This window comes from Ochotona curzoniae, unplaced genomic scaffold (assembly GCF_017591425.1).
Source record: "Ochotona curzoniae isolate NIBS_2020 unplaced genomic scaffold, NIBS_Ocur_1.0 scaffold_3208, whole genome shotgun sequence".
Classification (NCBI taxonomy): domain Eukaryota; kingdom Metazoa; phylum Chordata; class Mammalia; order Lagomorpha; family Ochotonidae; genus Ochotona; species Ochotona curzoniae.
This window is the reverse complement of record NW_024467106.1, coordinates 8917693-8935873: the sequence shown is the minus strand read 5'-3', so window position 1 is coordinate 8935873 and position 18181 is coordinate 8917693. Positions and strand designations below refer to the sequence as shown.

The 18181-nt window shown below is 42.6% G+C and overlaps 1 protein-coding gene across 3 annotated transcripts in view; it reads right to left on the bottom strand.

The window, feature by feature from the left end:
- Positions 1-18181, bottom strand: part of LOC121145117 (spermatid perinuclear RNA binding protein) — a 129326-nt gene that overhangs the window by 5714 nt on the left and 105431 nt on the right. For all 3 annotated transcript variants that reach the window (XM_040963860.1, XM_040963861.1, XM_040963859.1), the window contains 5 exons: positions 11582-11740; positions 8201-8335; positions 7889-8029; positions 4573-4696; positions 1587-1631 (listed from right to left, as the gene is read on the bottom strand). In XM_040963860.1, the coding sequence (XP_040819794.1) occupies positions 1587-1631; positions 4573-4696; positions 7889-8029; positions 8201-8335; positions 11582-11740 (604 nt within the window). The remainder of the gene's footprint in view (positions 1-1586; positions 1632-4572; positions 4697-7888; positions 8030-8200; positions 8336-11581; positions 11741-18181) is intronic.

Sequence of the window (18181 nt, the reverse complement as noted above, 5' to 3'; positions counted from 1 at the left end):
CCGCAGGGTGAGAGCAGAATGTTACAAGAGGGAAAGGAGGGACGAGAGAAAAGCAAAACGGCTGAGCAAAAACATGAATGTAACTTAAGGTCTAGAAAGAAAACTGTTTTTTGAAGAAAAAATTCAGCTCTAGCAAACCTTAGCTAAAGAATCAAGAGCTCACGGTAAGGCAGGGAGCTCCCTGTCCAGGTGCCTGGACACTCACCGCAGGAAGGGCAGGGCAGAAAGGCACTGTGTGTGGAGAGGATGCCTATACCTACTTCCGGGTAGGATGAGGTGCTCATGACATCCAGAAGCTAGCCAAATGTTGAAAGCAAATGGTTAAACCAAAAGGGGCTCCGGAGTTTGAATCATTGCTCCAGGTCAGGTTTGGGGATGCAGCAACCACACCCGAGCAGGCCAGCAACCTCGAGGCATATAGGCAAAGGATGTAATACTAGGCTCTACATTACGACTCAAAAAAGTGCAAATGGGCAACCTCTGCAACGTCTCCACATCTTTCTAGGATATAAACTGCCTATCTTACTAATGTTCAAACTTTCACAAATCATTCATTTTCTACTTACATCTTCATCATAAGCTTCAGTTTAGAATATCTTAAAACCCATTTCTTAAAAAAAAAAAAAAAGGGCAAAGTTGATGTATGAAGAGGCAAAAAAAGCCAAATGTGAAGGCGTGAGGCTGAGGCGGGGGCTCCTGCCGTGAGCACTGCTCTAGAGAGCCCCATGTGTGCAGGTGCACCCAGCCAGGTGTGCTGACACACATGCTCTCCCACACATGCACACACAACTCTCTCTCTCCTCTTCCCTCAGGGACAGCCATTCTGTGGATGGCTGATCTAACATGTAGCGCCTGAGTTAGGAAAAACGTCTAAGAGCATATCACTGACTCCAAACCTACTGCCTCCATTGCCACATAAACCTCATTCAAAAGTTATCCAAAGGGCCACTAGGCTGCATTTATGCATCTGCTTGTATTTTTTATTTACAGCGAGTGAAGAAACATACCTACAATTTTCTAGCATGTACCACTGGCTTTCTGCAGTAAACACTTACATAACAGCTGATGAAATCCCTAACTACTACTACTCTAGAACTAAAAATGCCCATTTATTTCATCTCCAAAGCAAAATTTATGGGAAGGGGTGAAAGCTACGAATTTGAAGTGAACGTGCCTGTTCTTTATTCCAATCACCCACAGTTCATACAGCTCCAAACCCACAACGCCACTGCAGCTCTCTATCTGGAAGGGAGCCATGCTAGAAACTGGGGATGGCCCTTCAGTAGCCTTTGAATGGAGTATAAATTGGCTGTAAGAACTACTCCAAATATTTTACTTCAATATTGTCAGAAACAGGCAATTAGAACAAGCAGTCCTTCAACCAGGCAAAGCAGAGAGAGGAGCAACTCCAACCAAACCAAGAACCACAAGGTTGTGGCATTTTCGAGGGGAATTTCATTTGGGTCACTAGAATGATTAGTTCTGAGATCCTCCTATTTGTTTACAGAAACCCTAAATACCGACTGTGCCTTGGAGTGCTGTGACAGAGTTGCTAAGAGGAGAAATCAGTGAGACGGTGTACATACCATAGGCAGGGGCAGCTGTGCTGTAACCATATGGTGTTCCATAGCCTAATGCAAAGAAGAAGACAGCAGGTCAGTCCAGGACCACAGCCAGCTGGCACGGGCCCCAAGGCTCACACAGCACCTGGCCCAGGCCCCAAGGGCCTTCTTCCAGATGCTGGACAGGTGAGAACCATGCCAGAGTGGGCCCAGCCTAGCCATGCTCTCCTGTATCTCAGCATGGCATGCAAGATTCTTGGTGATGTATCACGACAACTTCTGTCTGCTACTCACTCCACTTCCCCTTCCCTCCGGAGGGCTCGGACCACATTTCATCCTAGCATCATATGAACCTAGCAGAACATACAGGGTACCATCACCACTCACTACATATAACTTGCTAACTCAGAACCATGCACATCAATTTCTGAAAGCAGGATGCTCCAAATGTCATTTTTAGGAAGCAGTGACAGAACGTCGTGAAGCTTCCAATGCCTTAGAGAGATGAGATCACACGGGCGAGGGGGAGGGGGCCGTGATTTACTGATTGATATCTGAATCCTTAGTCTCACAGTGCCTCTGTCAGTAGTGGTGAACTTGACGTGAATATCTGATGCCAATGAAAATACAAAAGAATAGGCACCAATGTCTTGTGTTCCTCAGAAAGGGTAACAATGTCTCAGTTGTAAATTGGGAAACCTAATAAGCTACATCTTAGTGTTGTAGCAAGAACCTAAAAAATATTAAATTCATAAAAGCTGAATTATTCAATCTTTCCATAAAAACAACTTTACTCACACAAAAACATAAAATCTCTTAAGTAAACTTAGAAAAAAAGTTGCTTTCTAAAATAAAAAGTGAGAAGCGCTGGTGTTGTAGCACAGCAGGTTAAACCAATTTCTACAAACCCAGCATTCCCATGTATGTGCCAATCTGAGTCTGACTGCACCACTTCTGATCCAACTCCCTGCTAATGGCCTAGAAAAGCAGCAAAACATGGCCCCAAAACTTGGGTACCTGTCACCCACATGGAAGGCCGGGAAGAAGCTTCTGTGGGTCTTGGTTTTGGCCTGGTCCAGCCCCAGACACTGTAACCATTTTGAGAGTGAAAAGACTGAAGATCTCTTTTTCTGTCTCTCTTTGTAACTCTGCCTAGTTGGATAATTATTCTTATTAAATAAAAAGAGGAGAAGGCAGCAGGACACCCAGAGCCTATCGTGAGCTGCCTGAATTCCAGCTTCTGGCTGCTACACACCTGAGCAGGCAGCAATTACACAAGCACTTGGGTCTATGCTACCCATGTGCTAACCCCAGAACTGGATGATGTTCCAGGTCGCCCGGGATGTTCCAGGCATCTGGGGAGAGAAGCAATGGATGTGCTATTTCATTCTGTCTCTCTCAGCCAATCAAAACAACAAAAAATGAATAGTAAATTTTCTTAAAATAATAATAGGAATCAGAAAAAGGAGGGAGTAAGTAAAACTTGCCCCCAGGGATGCCTGCACCCAACATCCACAGCCTGGGATCAATTCTAATCCAGCTTCCTGCTAACGCACCCTGGGAGCAGGCACTAAGCTGAGCCCGAGCCCAAGCCCATAGATGCCTGTCCCTCCTGGAGGAGGTCCAGATGCACTCCTGGCTCCTCTCCTGGGCAGGGCCCAGCCCCAGCTATGGAGGCAACTCAGGAGTCAACACAAGAAAGGTATTCCTTTTTTCTCTCCATCTGTTGCTCTGCTAGCAAATACATAAAGAAAAATAAAGAATAAAATTTGCATGGGTCCTTCACAACAAAACAAAGATCTTTTTCATACAACCCCTCTCTCTAAAACCATTTCTGTTGATTCATTTTTCCAATCCATGTGGCCAACTGCAACTCATCCTGAAGATCAAGACCAAACAACACCCCCTCACTGAAGTCTCCTGAGCCTGCTGCTCACACACAGCCTACCGCACTGCACGGCTTCCTCACCTATCTGTTTATCCTTCATCTAATGCCAAGCGTCCCAAAGGGCAGAAGCAGGTCTCTGGCCTAAGACAAAGCACTCAGTTGTATGGTGAATTAGTCAACTGTTTTTACTGATCAAAGTGAAAAATCACCTGAGGAATGATTTTTTTTTAAACTTTTTAGCCAATATTTAACTCATATAAAACTGGAGATAGTAACAGCTCAAGCCTTAGTATTCATGAAATCATGAACATGTGAAATAAGCAGTGGCAACTGAAGATGGAGGTGTAGGACAAAGGTTAAATTAATGCTTTAGAAAGAAAGCTGCAACAATTCAGAACTACTGAACTAACAAAACCACTTGTGCATGACCCCTGGAGCATGCCCAATATCAGGGACCATGGGATGGCACTGGGTGGCTGTCCCCCATGCCAGGGTATGAAGGCAGTTGGAAGGCTGGGTGTGTCCTCTCCCCTTCCTCAGATACAGGAAGACCAAAAAAAAAAAAAAAAAAAAAAAAAAAAAAAAAAAAGAAATGTGGAGACAGTGGTCTTATCCAACTTTCCTCTAACCTTTGACCCTTCCCAACCAACTATGCAAATAGCATCCCGACCCCCGAAAAAAGCTATAAATCAAATCAACTCTAGGGAAAAGTAACCAGTCATCTGACTACTACTAGAATTCCAAGGATTTTATCAAAACCTTAATGAGAGAAGAAGTTTTTTGATCCATATGAGTTCTGCCAGTGCTAGTAACGACTAAACCTCAGCAGTTTTCCCTGGTTATACCATCCTGCCTGCTGTGTCCCCACTGAACACATCCTGTTCAAAAATCTACCCCCCTCAATCTGTAGTAAGTATTTTAGATTCTTCATTGGCAAGACACATCCCTGCAACCAAGGGCCCCTGTCATCTCCCTCCACCCCCTCACAGGTGCCAGGGAGAAACCCCATGGCATCGGAGTCTCTTCTTCCACATCTCTATGTACACACAGAGACCCTGTGTTACCTCATAAAATGAAGGAAGCAAATGCATGGTTTTCATTCTTAGGCAGGTTGTACCATACCTGGAGCTATGTAGCCAGGAGCAGCAGTCGCCCCAACGAAAGCTCCCCTTGTCAGAGCACCTCGTCCTCTGCCCCGAACAGCTTGGACTGCTGCAGACACGGCTGTATTCACAACCCCCTTTGCCTGTGAAACACAGCACATGTTCATGACAAAGAGAATTATCACCCTTCCACTTCCTTTACCACACAACCACGATGAGAAACTATACGCCTACAGGAGACATTAAAAAGAGCTGCCTACAACCTTGAACCTTCCATTCGCCACAAATGATGATGCTTACCATACTGAGTTATTCCATGGAATGTGCTGGGTACATACACAAATGCAAACAAACTCATTTCACATCTAGGTTACCCAGAAAGAGTTCATTTTCTAAATAAAATGCCATTAGTTAAGTTACAGCCAAATTCATTTTAAGCCTGAGTCAGGTATAGACATTTGCCACAGGGTCCTAAGTCACGCACCCAGAGGCAGAAGTATCCTGCCAACAAACTACCTGGAAGTGAACAGGAATGGGAAAGGTACTAAAGCAGGGACCAACAATGAGATCCCCGTTCCTGATCTAAACAGCAGCCCTCAGGGAGGCCACGAGAGCGCAGAGAATAGGTTCCGCGCCTGTGTGTGTGTGTGTGTGTGTGTGTGTGTGTGTGTGTGTGTGTGTGTGCGCGCGCGCGCGCGCACATGCTGGTGCATCAGTAATTTTTAAAGCCTCTTCTGTTCTAAAAGTCACTAGAGTGCCCATGATGTGTGTGTGTGTGTGTGTGTGTGTGTGTGTGTGCGCGCGCGCGCGCGCACATGCTGGTGCATCAGTAATTTTTAAAGCCTCTTCTGTTCTAAAAGTCACTAGAGTGCCCATGATGGTAAGTGGGAAATAAGAACATTCCTACTTTACTATTTCAGAGCAGGCAAAGCACAACATTGGAATGTTGTACACACAGACCCCGTGGCCAGTCTGTGTCCAGTCTCTAATTTTATGCTTATCTTTAAATATGAACGGTAAACAGAAGCTAATTTTTTAAAAAATATTTATTTATTTTTACTGCAAAGTCAGATAAAAAGGGAGGAGGAGAGACAGAAAGATTTTCCGTCCAATGGTTCACTCCCCAGCAGTCTGCAACGCCTGGAGCTGAGCCAATCCAAAGCCAGCAGCCAGGAGCTTCCCCCAGGTCTCCCACACAGGCGCAGGGTCCCATGGCTTTGGGCCATCCTCGACTGCCTTCCCAGGCCACAAGCTGGATGGGAAGCGCGGCTGCCGGGATTAGAACCAGCGCCCATGTGGGATCCCGCACATTCAAGGTGAGAACTTTAGCCACCAGGTCATTGCACCGGGCCCTCAAGGTAGACTTTTAAAAACAGAAACAAGGCAGTGCCGTGAGGGCTGAGGAGCATGGCAGATGGCACACACACATCCCCTGTGGACAAACATCCTCCTCAGGTCTTCCCTGCACAGGCTCTGCCTCTGCCATGCCCTGGCTAAGAACAGTCTCAAGGTTGGACCTTAGTTTGTCATATATTCACTAAAAGATTTTAGAAAATCTAAGTATTCTATACATGTGCAGCACTGCAACTTAAAGGCTTTATCTCAGTAAAAATAAAACTTCCTCTTTAATATTCTGAATTCCAGAATTTAGGTAGTGTTTACTATAGCAAATATAAGGAGTTTAAAGGAATACAAACTTCCAGATAAACACACAGACAACAGTGGAACATTGGTAGCCCTCAGAAGGAGAAGAAGCTAATTTCCCAAGGAACTTCAGAAATCCAATGGTATCTTACTCCTGGCAAGTATCTAATATCCTCTTCTGTAAAATGAGCTCCATCTACCATTCTACAATGGACTTATGCAAAGCTTATGTAAAATGATCTAAATATAATGATTTACACAGACTTAATAATGTAAGTTTATACTTATCTTAGTATACTTTTCTTTCTATTACAAGTACTAGGAAGTTTCCAAAGGAATACAGAGAAAGAAATGGAATGAAGAGGAAAGGTGAAGGTGGGAGTGTGCCGTGGTAGGTAAGGGGCCCGAGTTCTGTACCTGAGCACAGCCCGACTCACAGCAGCACCCGTGAGAAAGCTGCACTTAGGTGCCACCACGCCATTCTGGGCGGAGGGGAATAAACCAACACATGGGGAGCTCTCTGCTATCCTCGCAATGACCCTGTCTCTAAAGCACATTAATAAAAGCCATGGTTCCAATCTCTCTGGGAAAATTGTTTCTCCTCGCTTTTAAAAAAAAAAACATTTTTTAATGCATAATTTTTTCAAAACATGTTTTTCATGAGCCTCCCTGCTTGCATAGGTTTCAAAAAACTATTTTGCCCCAAAATAAATTTAGCTTGTAATTTTATTTTCCATGAACTTTTTGAAGAATTCTTACATTCAAATATTATTACACCAGTTCTCTCCATGAGACAGATAATGTATTTACTTACGTATCTCTTTCTCCCTTATAGTCATGTCCATGGTTTATGTGTACAAAGTAAGATTTAATTTATTTGAAAGGCAAAGTGACAAGAGAAAAATCAAATGAGAATCGACCATCTCCTAGCTTACTCCCCAGTTGGTCCCAACAGCTCATACTAAACCAGCCTGCCGGGGCTCCACCCAGACTCTCACCAAGCTGACAGGAACTCCGAGACGACTGTGTGTCGTCACCTGTTGTTTCCTAGGCATGCTAGCTGAGAACCAGGTCAGAAACGGAGTTGCTGGGACTTGAAATGGCAATCTATTACGGGATGTAAGTGTACCAAGTGACTGCCTAATCTGCTATGCCAAAATGTTCACCCCAAGAAATAACTTCTTCAATGGAAGAATTTCCAATGCAAAAAGCATATAATTTAGGAGATCATCCTTCTCAAATATTTGCTCAAATGCTCTGGGCCTTCAGTGACACTGGCATTCCCAATGCCATTAATGAAAAAGCAAACAACGTGAAGTTCCACGCTGCCTGTGAAGTCAGAATAAACCATGCAAAAGGACAAAAAATGAGAAGCAAAGAACAGCAGGCTCTCACAAGAGGCCCAAGCATTCTGGGAAGCTTCCCTAACTTGACCAAGTCACTTAATGCTGCTCCTCACCAAGGATGAGCTCAACTTTTCAAATACACATCTCTATTTTATATATCCAAGTATAATGTGCCCAGAAAGACAAAACTGGGCACCACAGATCAATTACAGAGAAAGCTGACCAAATCCAAGCTAAAGGAAATTTCATATACAGCTGGAGTGGCATATGGGCAAAAAGCAAACTCAATTTCTCTAAAATCTTTTTTTAAAAAGATACTGTGAATATTGACTGTTTAATGCATACCTGAGGGATAATCTTCTTTTTCTTATTATTTGCTGCGTTGGGCCCAGAGAAGAGTTTCTCCAGGGCAGCCAAAGCTGCACTTGCTTTTGCCACTTTCTTATTTGGACCTGCACCCCTGAACTTCTGTCCATCGACTTCCACCTAAAATGAAGAACACTTGGCGATTATCCTGAAAGTTCTTCAATGAAGTTTTAATTTCAATGTGCACCATTCCATAGAATATAATAAAAATCAAACAGCACCAAAAAAACAGGCTTAGCTTAAAACTTTTACACGTAAGATGACCTGTAAAACAGTTTCCAGGTTTCTCACCTCCATCACAAAGCGCTTGTCGTGGCTGCCCCCGGCTTCTGAGATGAGCTCGTACTTGAGCCCTCTTCTCTTCTCATTGAGCTCCATGACGGGGTTCTTGCCACTTGCTGTGAGGATGGGGCCCTGAGTTCTTACCTGCAAGAAAAAGAGAACCAAGGCACAACCAAGTAAGATTTCAGAATATTAATTAATACAACTATATTGAAAAAGAAACTGCAAAGTTCCAGTTAAAAAAAAAAATCTATCTATTTTTACTGGTTCTACCTCTGGGGGAATGTCAGGAAATTTAGTTTGTCTGTAAAGGGAATGAGGACAGAAAACCAATGAATTAGGAGTTGATTAGAAAGCCCCCACTGACTGACTAGAAGGCAAATGAGCTCTGACTTCACCGGGTACAACAGTCTTTGAAACAGTTTAACCTGGAAAATGACATGACCAGGTATATGTCCTTTAATTTTTTTAAAGATTTATTAATTTTTATTACATAGTCGGACATACAGAGAGGAGCAGAGACAAAGAGGGAGATCTTCTGCTTGTTGATTTACTCCCCCAAAGGCTGCAATGGCTGGAGCTGAGCCAATCTGAAGCCAGGAGCCACAAGCTCTTCCGGGTTTCCCACACAGGTGCAGGGATCCTAGGCTTTGGGCCATTTTCAACTGCTTTTTCAGATCACAAGCAGGAGCAGGATGGGAAGCAGGGCCACCGGGTTTAAAACCGGCATCAATATGGGATCCTGGGGCGTTCAAGGCGAGGACTTTAGCCATTAGGCCACTGCACTAGGCCCCAGATATATGTTCTTAAAAAATCATTCTAGGGTGGGGGGAATCCCAGAGCCTAAAAAACTGTGTTACATAATGCAATGTAATTAATAATAATAATAAAAAAATCATTCTAGCAGAGATTGAAAGAACTGAGTTGAGGAAGGAAGTGATTAAAAATAGAGAATAAAAGTAAGCTGTGAATTATAATTTTGAGAAAGACTGAAAAGATTGAGCAGCTTCTGAGGTCAGAGATAATGTATCTAATTTTACTACAATGACTATTCAAGAAATGCTGAACAAACAAAACGACTGCCTCAAAATATCATCTGTATAAACCTAATGGACATCAAAACCAGCTTAGTGACAAAGTATGCTCATCTGCTAAGGGGCTAATAATGCAAAAATAAAACAATGGTTAGTTTTTAAAGACAAGTATAACCAACACTCCTAGACCTTTTCCAATAAACTTCCTTTTGTAAAGACTTTTCATAATTTATGTTTTTAAAATTTCATGGCTTCCAATCTTCATCTTAAAGTGATAAATAACCCTCTCTGGTTTCGAAAACTGAAATCTCTCTCACACAAATAAGTCACACCTCAAAAATATTTCAAACTTAATCAGCATCTCTGAATGTGGCTTATAGTGAGACCCACATCACTCTCTCCCTTCCTATCTCCTTTTGCACCGGGTGGTCTGTGCTTAAAAATGAAGTAGACCTGTCTCCTCTTGCAGTCAAAGCCAACAAAACCACATGTAGCCCTGGGACCACCACCTGTGCCCGGGCCACACTCTCGGCAGCCATGCAGCTGCCCTGCACGGCAGCATATGAAGTGTCAAGCATGGCTTTCTCAGGCTTCAGGCCCCATCAGTTCTCTTCCACTGCCCCCCTCACCATCCCAACCTAGCACTTGCATTTATTTTTTTTAAAGATTTATTTACTTATTATTAGAAAATCAGATATGCAGAAAGGAGGAGAGAGAGAGAGGAAAATCTTTTGTCCACCATGTCTCACTCCCCAAGCCCTCATCAACAGCCAAAGCTGAGCCAGTACAAAGCCAGGAGCCAGGAGCTTCTTTCAGATCTCTCACTTGAGTGTAGTGTCCCAAGAATTTGGCCCGTCCTTGACTGCCTTTCCAGGCCTCCAGCAGGGAGTTGGATGGGAAGCAGGGCTGCTGGAATTCGAACTAGCACCCCATATGGGATCCCGGCACTTGGAAGGCAAGGACTTCAGCCACTAGCCTCCTGTGCCAGGCCCCAAACATTTATTCCTACAACTGCAGGTCCATATACATGCCATTCCTTTGGTCCACAATACCTGCTTTGTAACTCTCCCCACCAAACAGAACTCCTTTAAAATCTCACTCACATTGTATGCTCCTTTGTTTTATGTGACTGTGTGAGTGCTGTGACAGTCTCACAACCCCTTCCTCCCGTGAGCACTCTCATTACACTCATTCTGCTGCTCATGCTTCATTATAATTCAGTGTAACATGTCTTTCGATGTTTTGAGTCTGGAAACATGTTCAGGTTATGGACATAATTTTTTTAAAAACATTTGTTTATTTATTGGAAGGTCAGATATACAGAGAGGAGGAGAGACAGAGAGATCTTTTGTCCGATTATTCACTCCCCAAGTGAGCGCAACGGCAGATGCTATGCCGATCCAAAGCCAGGATCCAGGAACCTCCTCCCGGAATCCCACATGGGTGCAGGGTCCCAAGGCTTTGGGCCTTCCTCAACTGCTTTCCCAGGCCATACGCAGGGAGGATTAGAACCGGCGCCCATACGGGATCCCAGTGTGTTCAAGGCGAGGACTTTAGCCGCTAGGCCACGCCGCCAGGTCCTATGGACATAATTTTTGCTGTACTTGGCTCTTGTTGACTTATAAGATAGGAAAAAATTATTACTTATATCCTTAATATTCTTACAACTGTAAAGCATTTAAAACTTTTTGAAGCTCCTGCTGTGACTTGAAAGCCCATTTTCTTTACACAGAATGTACAAAACAAGAGTTCTGTGAAATCTTCCATGTGCACTATGTCCTCAGTTCCTTGATTCTGTCGCATTCTAATATGGGTGGCCTTGGGCTCACAGGACAGGACAAAGGATTCCAACGCAAACAGTGACTTAACCTCAAGGGTGAACCAAGTAAATAATGACCCAGGGTGGTCCCCATCAAATCTCCACAGTTTATATACAAACTTTAAATAATCCCAAATTTCCTCCATTCAATCTTTTGGTTTTGTACCATCTGATATTGTTAGTATGCTTAAGCAACGTAATTGTAAAACACTGGAAGTAGCTCCCATGTCCAGCAAAAATGCAATGATAGTGAAATTAAGATACACTCAAGTTTTCTATTGAAAATGTTTACATGTACATTTATTTTCAGTTAAGTAGAAAAAGTAAGCTATAAAATCACATAACAACATAACTGCTATCATAAAAATATTTATTAAGTAAAGCTGCATGGAAAAAAGCCAAAATATTAATAGCCTGCCTCTGGGATGTATGATTTGCATATGCTTTTGCTTTTCATCCATTTTTTCTAAATCTCACAAATTTTCTACAATACACAAAATTAACTTTTGTTCTATGAAAAAAATCATGTGATCCTACCTCTAAGGTACTGGAGGTTTCAGTTGCAGAATTTCCAGTATTATTGCTTGAGTTTGAAGACACTGTTTCGTTTTTACTTTCATTATCTGATTTTTCATCAGAACTCATACATTCAATGTCTGCATCAAAGCCTGTTGGGTATCCCATTGCCTGTAACACCTGTACAAATAACAACAAAACACTATTTTATTCAAGCACCAGAGCCCCCAGAGAATATGAGAAATACTGAGAATAACAGTTTCAAATTTGTAACATTTGACTCCAGGTAGAAAAAATTGTCAGCTTTAATCAATGGAATGATCAAGAGAGTTAAACAGCACACTGTGTCAAACAGCTCAGATTCTAAGCTCCTACCCCTTCTATGGTCCTCAGTCTTCTAAACTGCCAAACAGGAAGACCAGACCAACAGACTACAAAATTCTAGAATTTAATCAACTGCAGCAAGTTGGCTCAGAAAAAAATGTTTGTTTTTTTTTTTTTCAAACTTCTGAACCATTTTGCCTGTCATTACAAAACAACATCTAAAGTTTTTGCATCAATTCAAACCATAATCAAGACTTGAGGCGCTGGCCTTAAGACATGACAAATTAAGCCACTGACTGGAAGGTCAGCATCCCATATGAGCATTGGTTCAAGTCCTAGCTGTGCCAGTTCTGACCAACTCCTTGTTAACAGGCCTAGGAAAGCAGCAGAGAATGGCTCAAGTCCTTGGGCATCTACCACCCACATTAGGTGTCAGGGATAGAGAGTTGCTGGCTCCTGGCTTTAGCCTGGCCCAGCCCTGGCTGTTGTAGCCATTTGGTGAATGAACTAGTAGATGAACAATTTCAAATAAATAAATAGATCTTACAAAAAAAAAAAAAAAGATTCAGTGGCTAGGTTTATTTCTGAGTTCTGTCCTCTTCTCTCAAAGCCTGATTACTTGTGGCTGCCTCCAATGTTCAAGAGTCTTGTATGTCCTTTGACACTTTAATGTGACAATGGGTATATGCACATGGCCACAGACACAGGCGTACATGCACGTGTCTTTAAGCTCCTCTTTTCCAGTTAACACTGCTTTGTAGATGCTCTCAAAGGAATCCACTCACTAGCACCGTTATTATTAATTAAAGTTTCACATCAAAGAACATACTGACACAAGGCATCTTGCATACAGATTTTTTCTAATATAAATGTGGCGGTACTCCAAGGCGGGGTGGGAGGGAGAAGGTGCCTAAGTAAGAAGAGCTCTGTACTGAGATCTCAAAATTAATTCACTCAATTTATATAGTCAGAACTTGGCATTCTCATCATAAATAAGTTCCTTGTATTTATTTGGGAGTACAGCCAATAACGCTTTTTTAACATCCTGAGTTCTAACAGTATTCACATAGTACTTTAAGTACACCAGCATCATTTAGTTAGACCTTAATGAATGTTTTATAAAGAAAACACCTTTCTCATCTGTCTCAAGTCCTGTAAATGCGCTCTTGCTGAGAAATCTCATCTCGGGGAATTGCTACCAATATGGAATCAATACCACGTAAGACAAGCATCACAAATAAATTCAATTTGTGTATTCAAATAAAAATTAAAGATTCATAATTTTCCAACTTCACATAGACAATTAAGATAACTTAAAATGAATTATTTCTATCTCTGCCCTTTCTGTATACATCAGACTCATTTATTTACTGTGTTTATTGTAGCAACATATCCCACTACATTTAGAAAAAGTTTATATCATTGCCAAGTTGTTTCAAGGGATATAATTTTGATCATCTGGTATAACTAACAAAAAATCTCAAGGTAAGTCATATTTTTTTTTATAAACACAAGAATATACTAGGAACTACCAGACTTCAAAGTAGAAGGCCCTCTGGCCTCTAGAACCAAGGCCCTCTCCTGACAGATCTTCCAAGTTGCCACTTGGGTAGCTAGGTCCCAACCATGGACCTTGTCCTCAAGCACCCAGCTATGGACAAAACCAAAACTGTTTTGGCCACAATCTCCTACACACATACCTAATCATCCTCAATATCTAATGAAATAACTTCCTGTTTTCTTTCCATCCCCCAGGATGATCACTCCGGCAGGACTTCCAGAAGAACACACAAAAGATTCCACACCCTACCCTTAAGAAAAACAAACAAAAACATGCATGGATTCTGAAGGACAGTAACCTGATCTGGTAAGATTCTGAGGGAAAGTGATGGCTCCAAGAGTATTATAGAGTATTATCTGCTTCTAGCTCTTCATGGATCAAGGATGAGGGGCTATCACAGGACAAAGAATTGGAAAAGGGGTAGATGTTGTAGGATCGGTCAAGGTGTTGCTTGGAACACGTGCAACTCATACCGCAGTCCCAGCTCTTCCGCAGCTAATCCAGCTTCCTGCTAAACCTGGTAAGAGGCAGCACAGGGAGGCTCAAATGCTTGAGCCGCCGACCTCCCACTTGGAGACAGGAATGCAGTGTGAGGTGCTGGCTGCAGTTCCAGGCTAGCTGGTCAGGCACTGAGAAATCAGCCGGCAGCTCAAAGACCTTTCTATCTGCCTCCCTGCTCCCCATCAACCTGCCTTCCAAGCCATGAAAAAAGAATTGGGAGAAGAGAAGACTGGCCACTAATCTTTAGTATTTTAGGGTACCTCTTGCTGTGTAGCCAGACCAGACTGATGAAGTAGGAACTGACTTTGTCCTGTTCTGATTTTTTAAAATTGTATTTGATTCTCTGGTGTGACTTTTTTTTTTTTTTCTTAATCAGGGTAGAAATGGGAGGGGGGATGGAGAGGGAGAGAACACAAAAGGAAATGTCTTCTGCCATGGGGGCAGGATGGGGGTCTGCCAGGGCAGGGGAAGGAGGCAAGATGCAGGAGGGCCAAGAAGAGCAAAGGAAAGGGTGGTGTCATGTATCTTAACAGGTATAGGGCACCTCGTAAACTTTAAGGACTGAAAGAAATTTTACCTAATGGGACTGATTCTCGCACACATATTAAATCGAAAACTCTCAAACTCATTTATACAAAGAGCCTGTAACACTTATGGATGACAAATCAGCAACGTATGCCTCACACAAACTAAGAAACCAAAATGAACCAATAAACTATTTTTAAAAATGTGTTTTCTTTTAACCCATAAATTCATCTCTGTATCATAAGGGATAATCAAGTAAGTTCAAAAGCAATAAACCAGACCCATACAAAACAATATTTAAAGCCACATGACAATAATGAACTACCAGGCCATCACTAAAAATGAGGGCGATCTTTTTGTGAACTAAAAAAGATTCATGATCCTATTTTAAGTGCATACATAAAATATATACATCATGTATTTTCTGAATCCAAAGAGGGTTATACCCTATTTGTGCAAAAAAATATAAAAGATATTCACAATAATTGAAATATTAAAAGCTAAAAATAGATGCTCACAAATTCATGTCACATTTGCAATCTCCAGGACTGGGAGTGGGCCCAGTAGGGAAACTGTGGGCACCTTTCTGATGCACTGCAGCTCCCACTGGTGAGCATGAGATCCAGGAATGGGGTGGGTCCAGCTAGACAGGTGGTAGCACCCACCAGCATAAGTGTGGGCTGGATAGTGAGTCAGCTGGGTTGAGCTAGGCTCCAATGCTCACTGATGTGTATGAGAGCTGAATGGGGTGTGGGCTGACTGTAAAGTTTGTTACACAAACCGGCAAGCAAAGGAACTAGGGCAGGGAGCAGGCTTGGTGGGAGTTATTGAAAGTCACTCTGATTAGGCTGCAGTTCCTGCTGGTGTACGTGAGGACTACATGTGTGGTAGGGATGTTGGGCTGGGCCACAGCATCCATTGGTTTGTTTAAGAGATGGGAACGGAGACAGACATGACCCAGCAACTTCCCCTGCGCACAGAGGAAGATGAGGGTGAATGAGCTGGACCTCATATTGGCCAGCACTTACAAGAATCAGTCTGGGATCACCTCAGATAAGGTTTCTTTGGGAATCCTCAATTGAATCACTGGACTCAGAACTCCAACCATGAGGAAAATCACAGAATCTGTGACTCAACTGGAGCGCCTCAGTGGCTAAGACAGAGTAGTGGATGTCATACCCAGATACATGTGGGGGATATGGCAGTCCATTGGTACATCTGGTACCATAGCAAAGGATGGAGGGCAGAACAAATTGGACAACTACCCCAGACAAGCATTTTTAGCAAGTATCTGGGTAAATGGAAACTCTAAGGTAGACTATGTCAGCCAATGGACCTTGGGAAGGATCTCCCAATCCTTGGATTGGTGAGATCAACAGCATTTCAGAACTGTTGAAACCACTCAAGCAGAACCCTAGGAGCATGCTCCACGTCAGGAACCCTGGAATGACATCAGGTGGCTGTCCCCCAACCCTGGGTACTGATGCAGTTGGGATGCTAGGTGTGGCTTCTCTCTTCTCTCCACCCTTAACCCAGATATAGAAACAAAAAAAGAAACTTTGGAAACAATGGTTTCACCCACTTTCCTCTACTCCTAGACTCTCTCCACCCTAACTGGTAGTCAAAATGGTCATGCATCTTCCTCAACTATGAAAACATCAAAAATAATATTTTTTAAAAATCAATTATTTTCTGAATCCAAAGACAGTTTGTACAAAAGCACATATAAAATATTTACAATAAATGAAATTTTTACAAGATTTTTATTGTTATTGGAAAGTCAGATTTACAGAGAGAAGGAGAAACAGAGAGGAAGAACTTCCATTCGCTGCTTCACTACCCAAGTGGCTGCAACGCCAGAGATGAGCCGATCTGAAGCCAGGAGCCTGGAGTTGCTATCCCTGTCTCCCATGTGGGTGCAGGATCCCAAGGCTTTGAGCTGTCCTCGACTGATTTCCTAGGCCACAAGCAGGGAGCTGGATGAGAAGTGGAACAGCCACTATGAACTGGTGCTCATGTGGGATCCTAGTGTGTGCAAGGTGAAAATTTTGCCACTAGGCTACCCACGTTGGGCCCAATAAATTAAAAGCTAAAAATAAATGCTCACCAATTCATTCAGATTTGACTTCTCAGAGAGCTCAAATCAAAATTAGGAGTTTTTTTTTCAGTGCTTTTTGGATTTGGGAATTGTGGTATAAAAAATGTGTTCAATGTTTTAAAAAATGTTATTTCTAGGTTTTAGAATGATGTATGTCTCATTTTCTAAACTGCTTATAACATATATATGTATTAAAAAAGAAACTTTCAAAAAAAATCAGATGTATATGGAACAGGCAGGGCAGCACAACAGACTAATCCTCCGCCTATGGCACCAACATCCCATAGGGCACTGGTTCCATTCCCGGCTGATCCACTTCCAATCCAGCTCACTGCTTACGGCCTGGAAAAGCAGGGGAGTGAATGGCCAAGGCGTTGGGCACTTATGTGCCTTTAGGAGACCCAAAACAAACTCTTGGCTCTCAGTTTCAGACCAGCTCAGCTTTAGCCACTGTAGCCATTTGTGGCCACTGTGTGTGCACGCGTGTATGTCTGTCTGTGTAGCTTTCAAGAAATAAATCCTTCTAAAACAGATAAATAAAACAGATGTGCAGTAAAAACTATGGGGAGACCTTGGGAAGAACTATCTGCCTTAACAGAAAAAAAGCAAATTCCGGAATATAATTACCTAGTATGGAAGCCCATACTACATTACTCCTTAATGAAATCCAGGCAGTAAAAGGCCTTCATATCATATAACTGACTACAACTCCTAAACCAAATGCAGGAACCACACGGAGGTTTTCAAATTGTGAATGTTGGCTGGCTCTGATACTTAATTCACTCAGACGAGATCCAAAGTCTAGTTTATCCCCTTTTCAACAATGGTAAGACAAATCCTCACTCTTTACAACTCTCAGATTTATACGTTAATTGTAAAATCTAACAAAACTACAACTAAATAAAGGACTGCTGGCCATCACCTCTACAAGTCACAGAGACTATAAATTTACTCTTTTATTGGAACCAACACTCAGACCATATCTGATATCTAACTTCCAGGTGTTTGCCAGGGAGTTTTACCCCAGCTTACAGCCTCCCAATGTTTAACAAATACTAAACTGAACAAAAACCAATATTCAGGGGCCCGGCATGATAACGCAGTGGCTAAAGTCCTCGCCTTGTGCGTGCCAGGATCCCATACGGTCACCAGTTCTAATCTTGGCCACCCTGCTTCCCAACCAGCTCCCTGCTTGTGGCCTGGGAAAGCAGTCAAGGACGGCCTTGGGTGCACCATGTGGGAGACCCGGAAGAAGCTCCTGGCTCCTGGCTTCAGGTCAGCTCAGCTCCAGCCATTGCGGCCACTTGGGGAGTGAACCATTGGACGGAAGAGCTTTCTGTCTCTCCCCATCTCTGTATATTCGACTTTCCAATAAAAATAATCTTCTAAAAAACTGTAAAAAAATATTCACAATCAAAAAGCATAATCTCAGTTCCAGTATATTACAGAAATAAAAGCTACATCAAAAGCAAAGTTAGTATCTAAAATCTTATTGAAAAATTTGCCACTCTACTGACTTCCACAGACTTGACTGAATGACAATGTGTTTTGAGGACAGCTGCCTATATAACACGATTATGAGGGGAAAAAATGTCCATAAATGTTTCCTTGC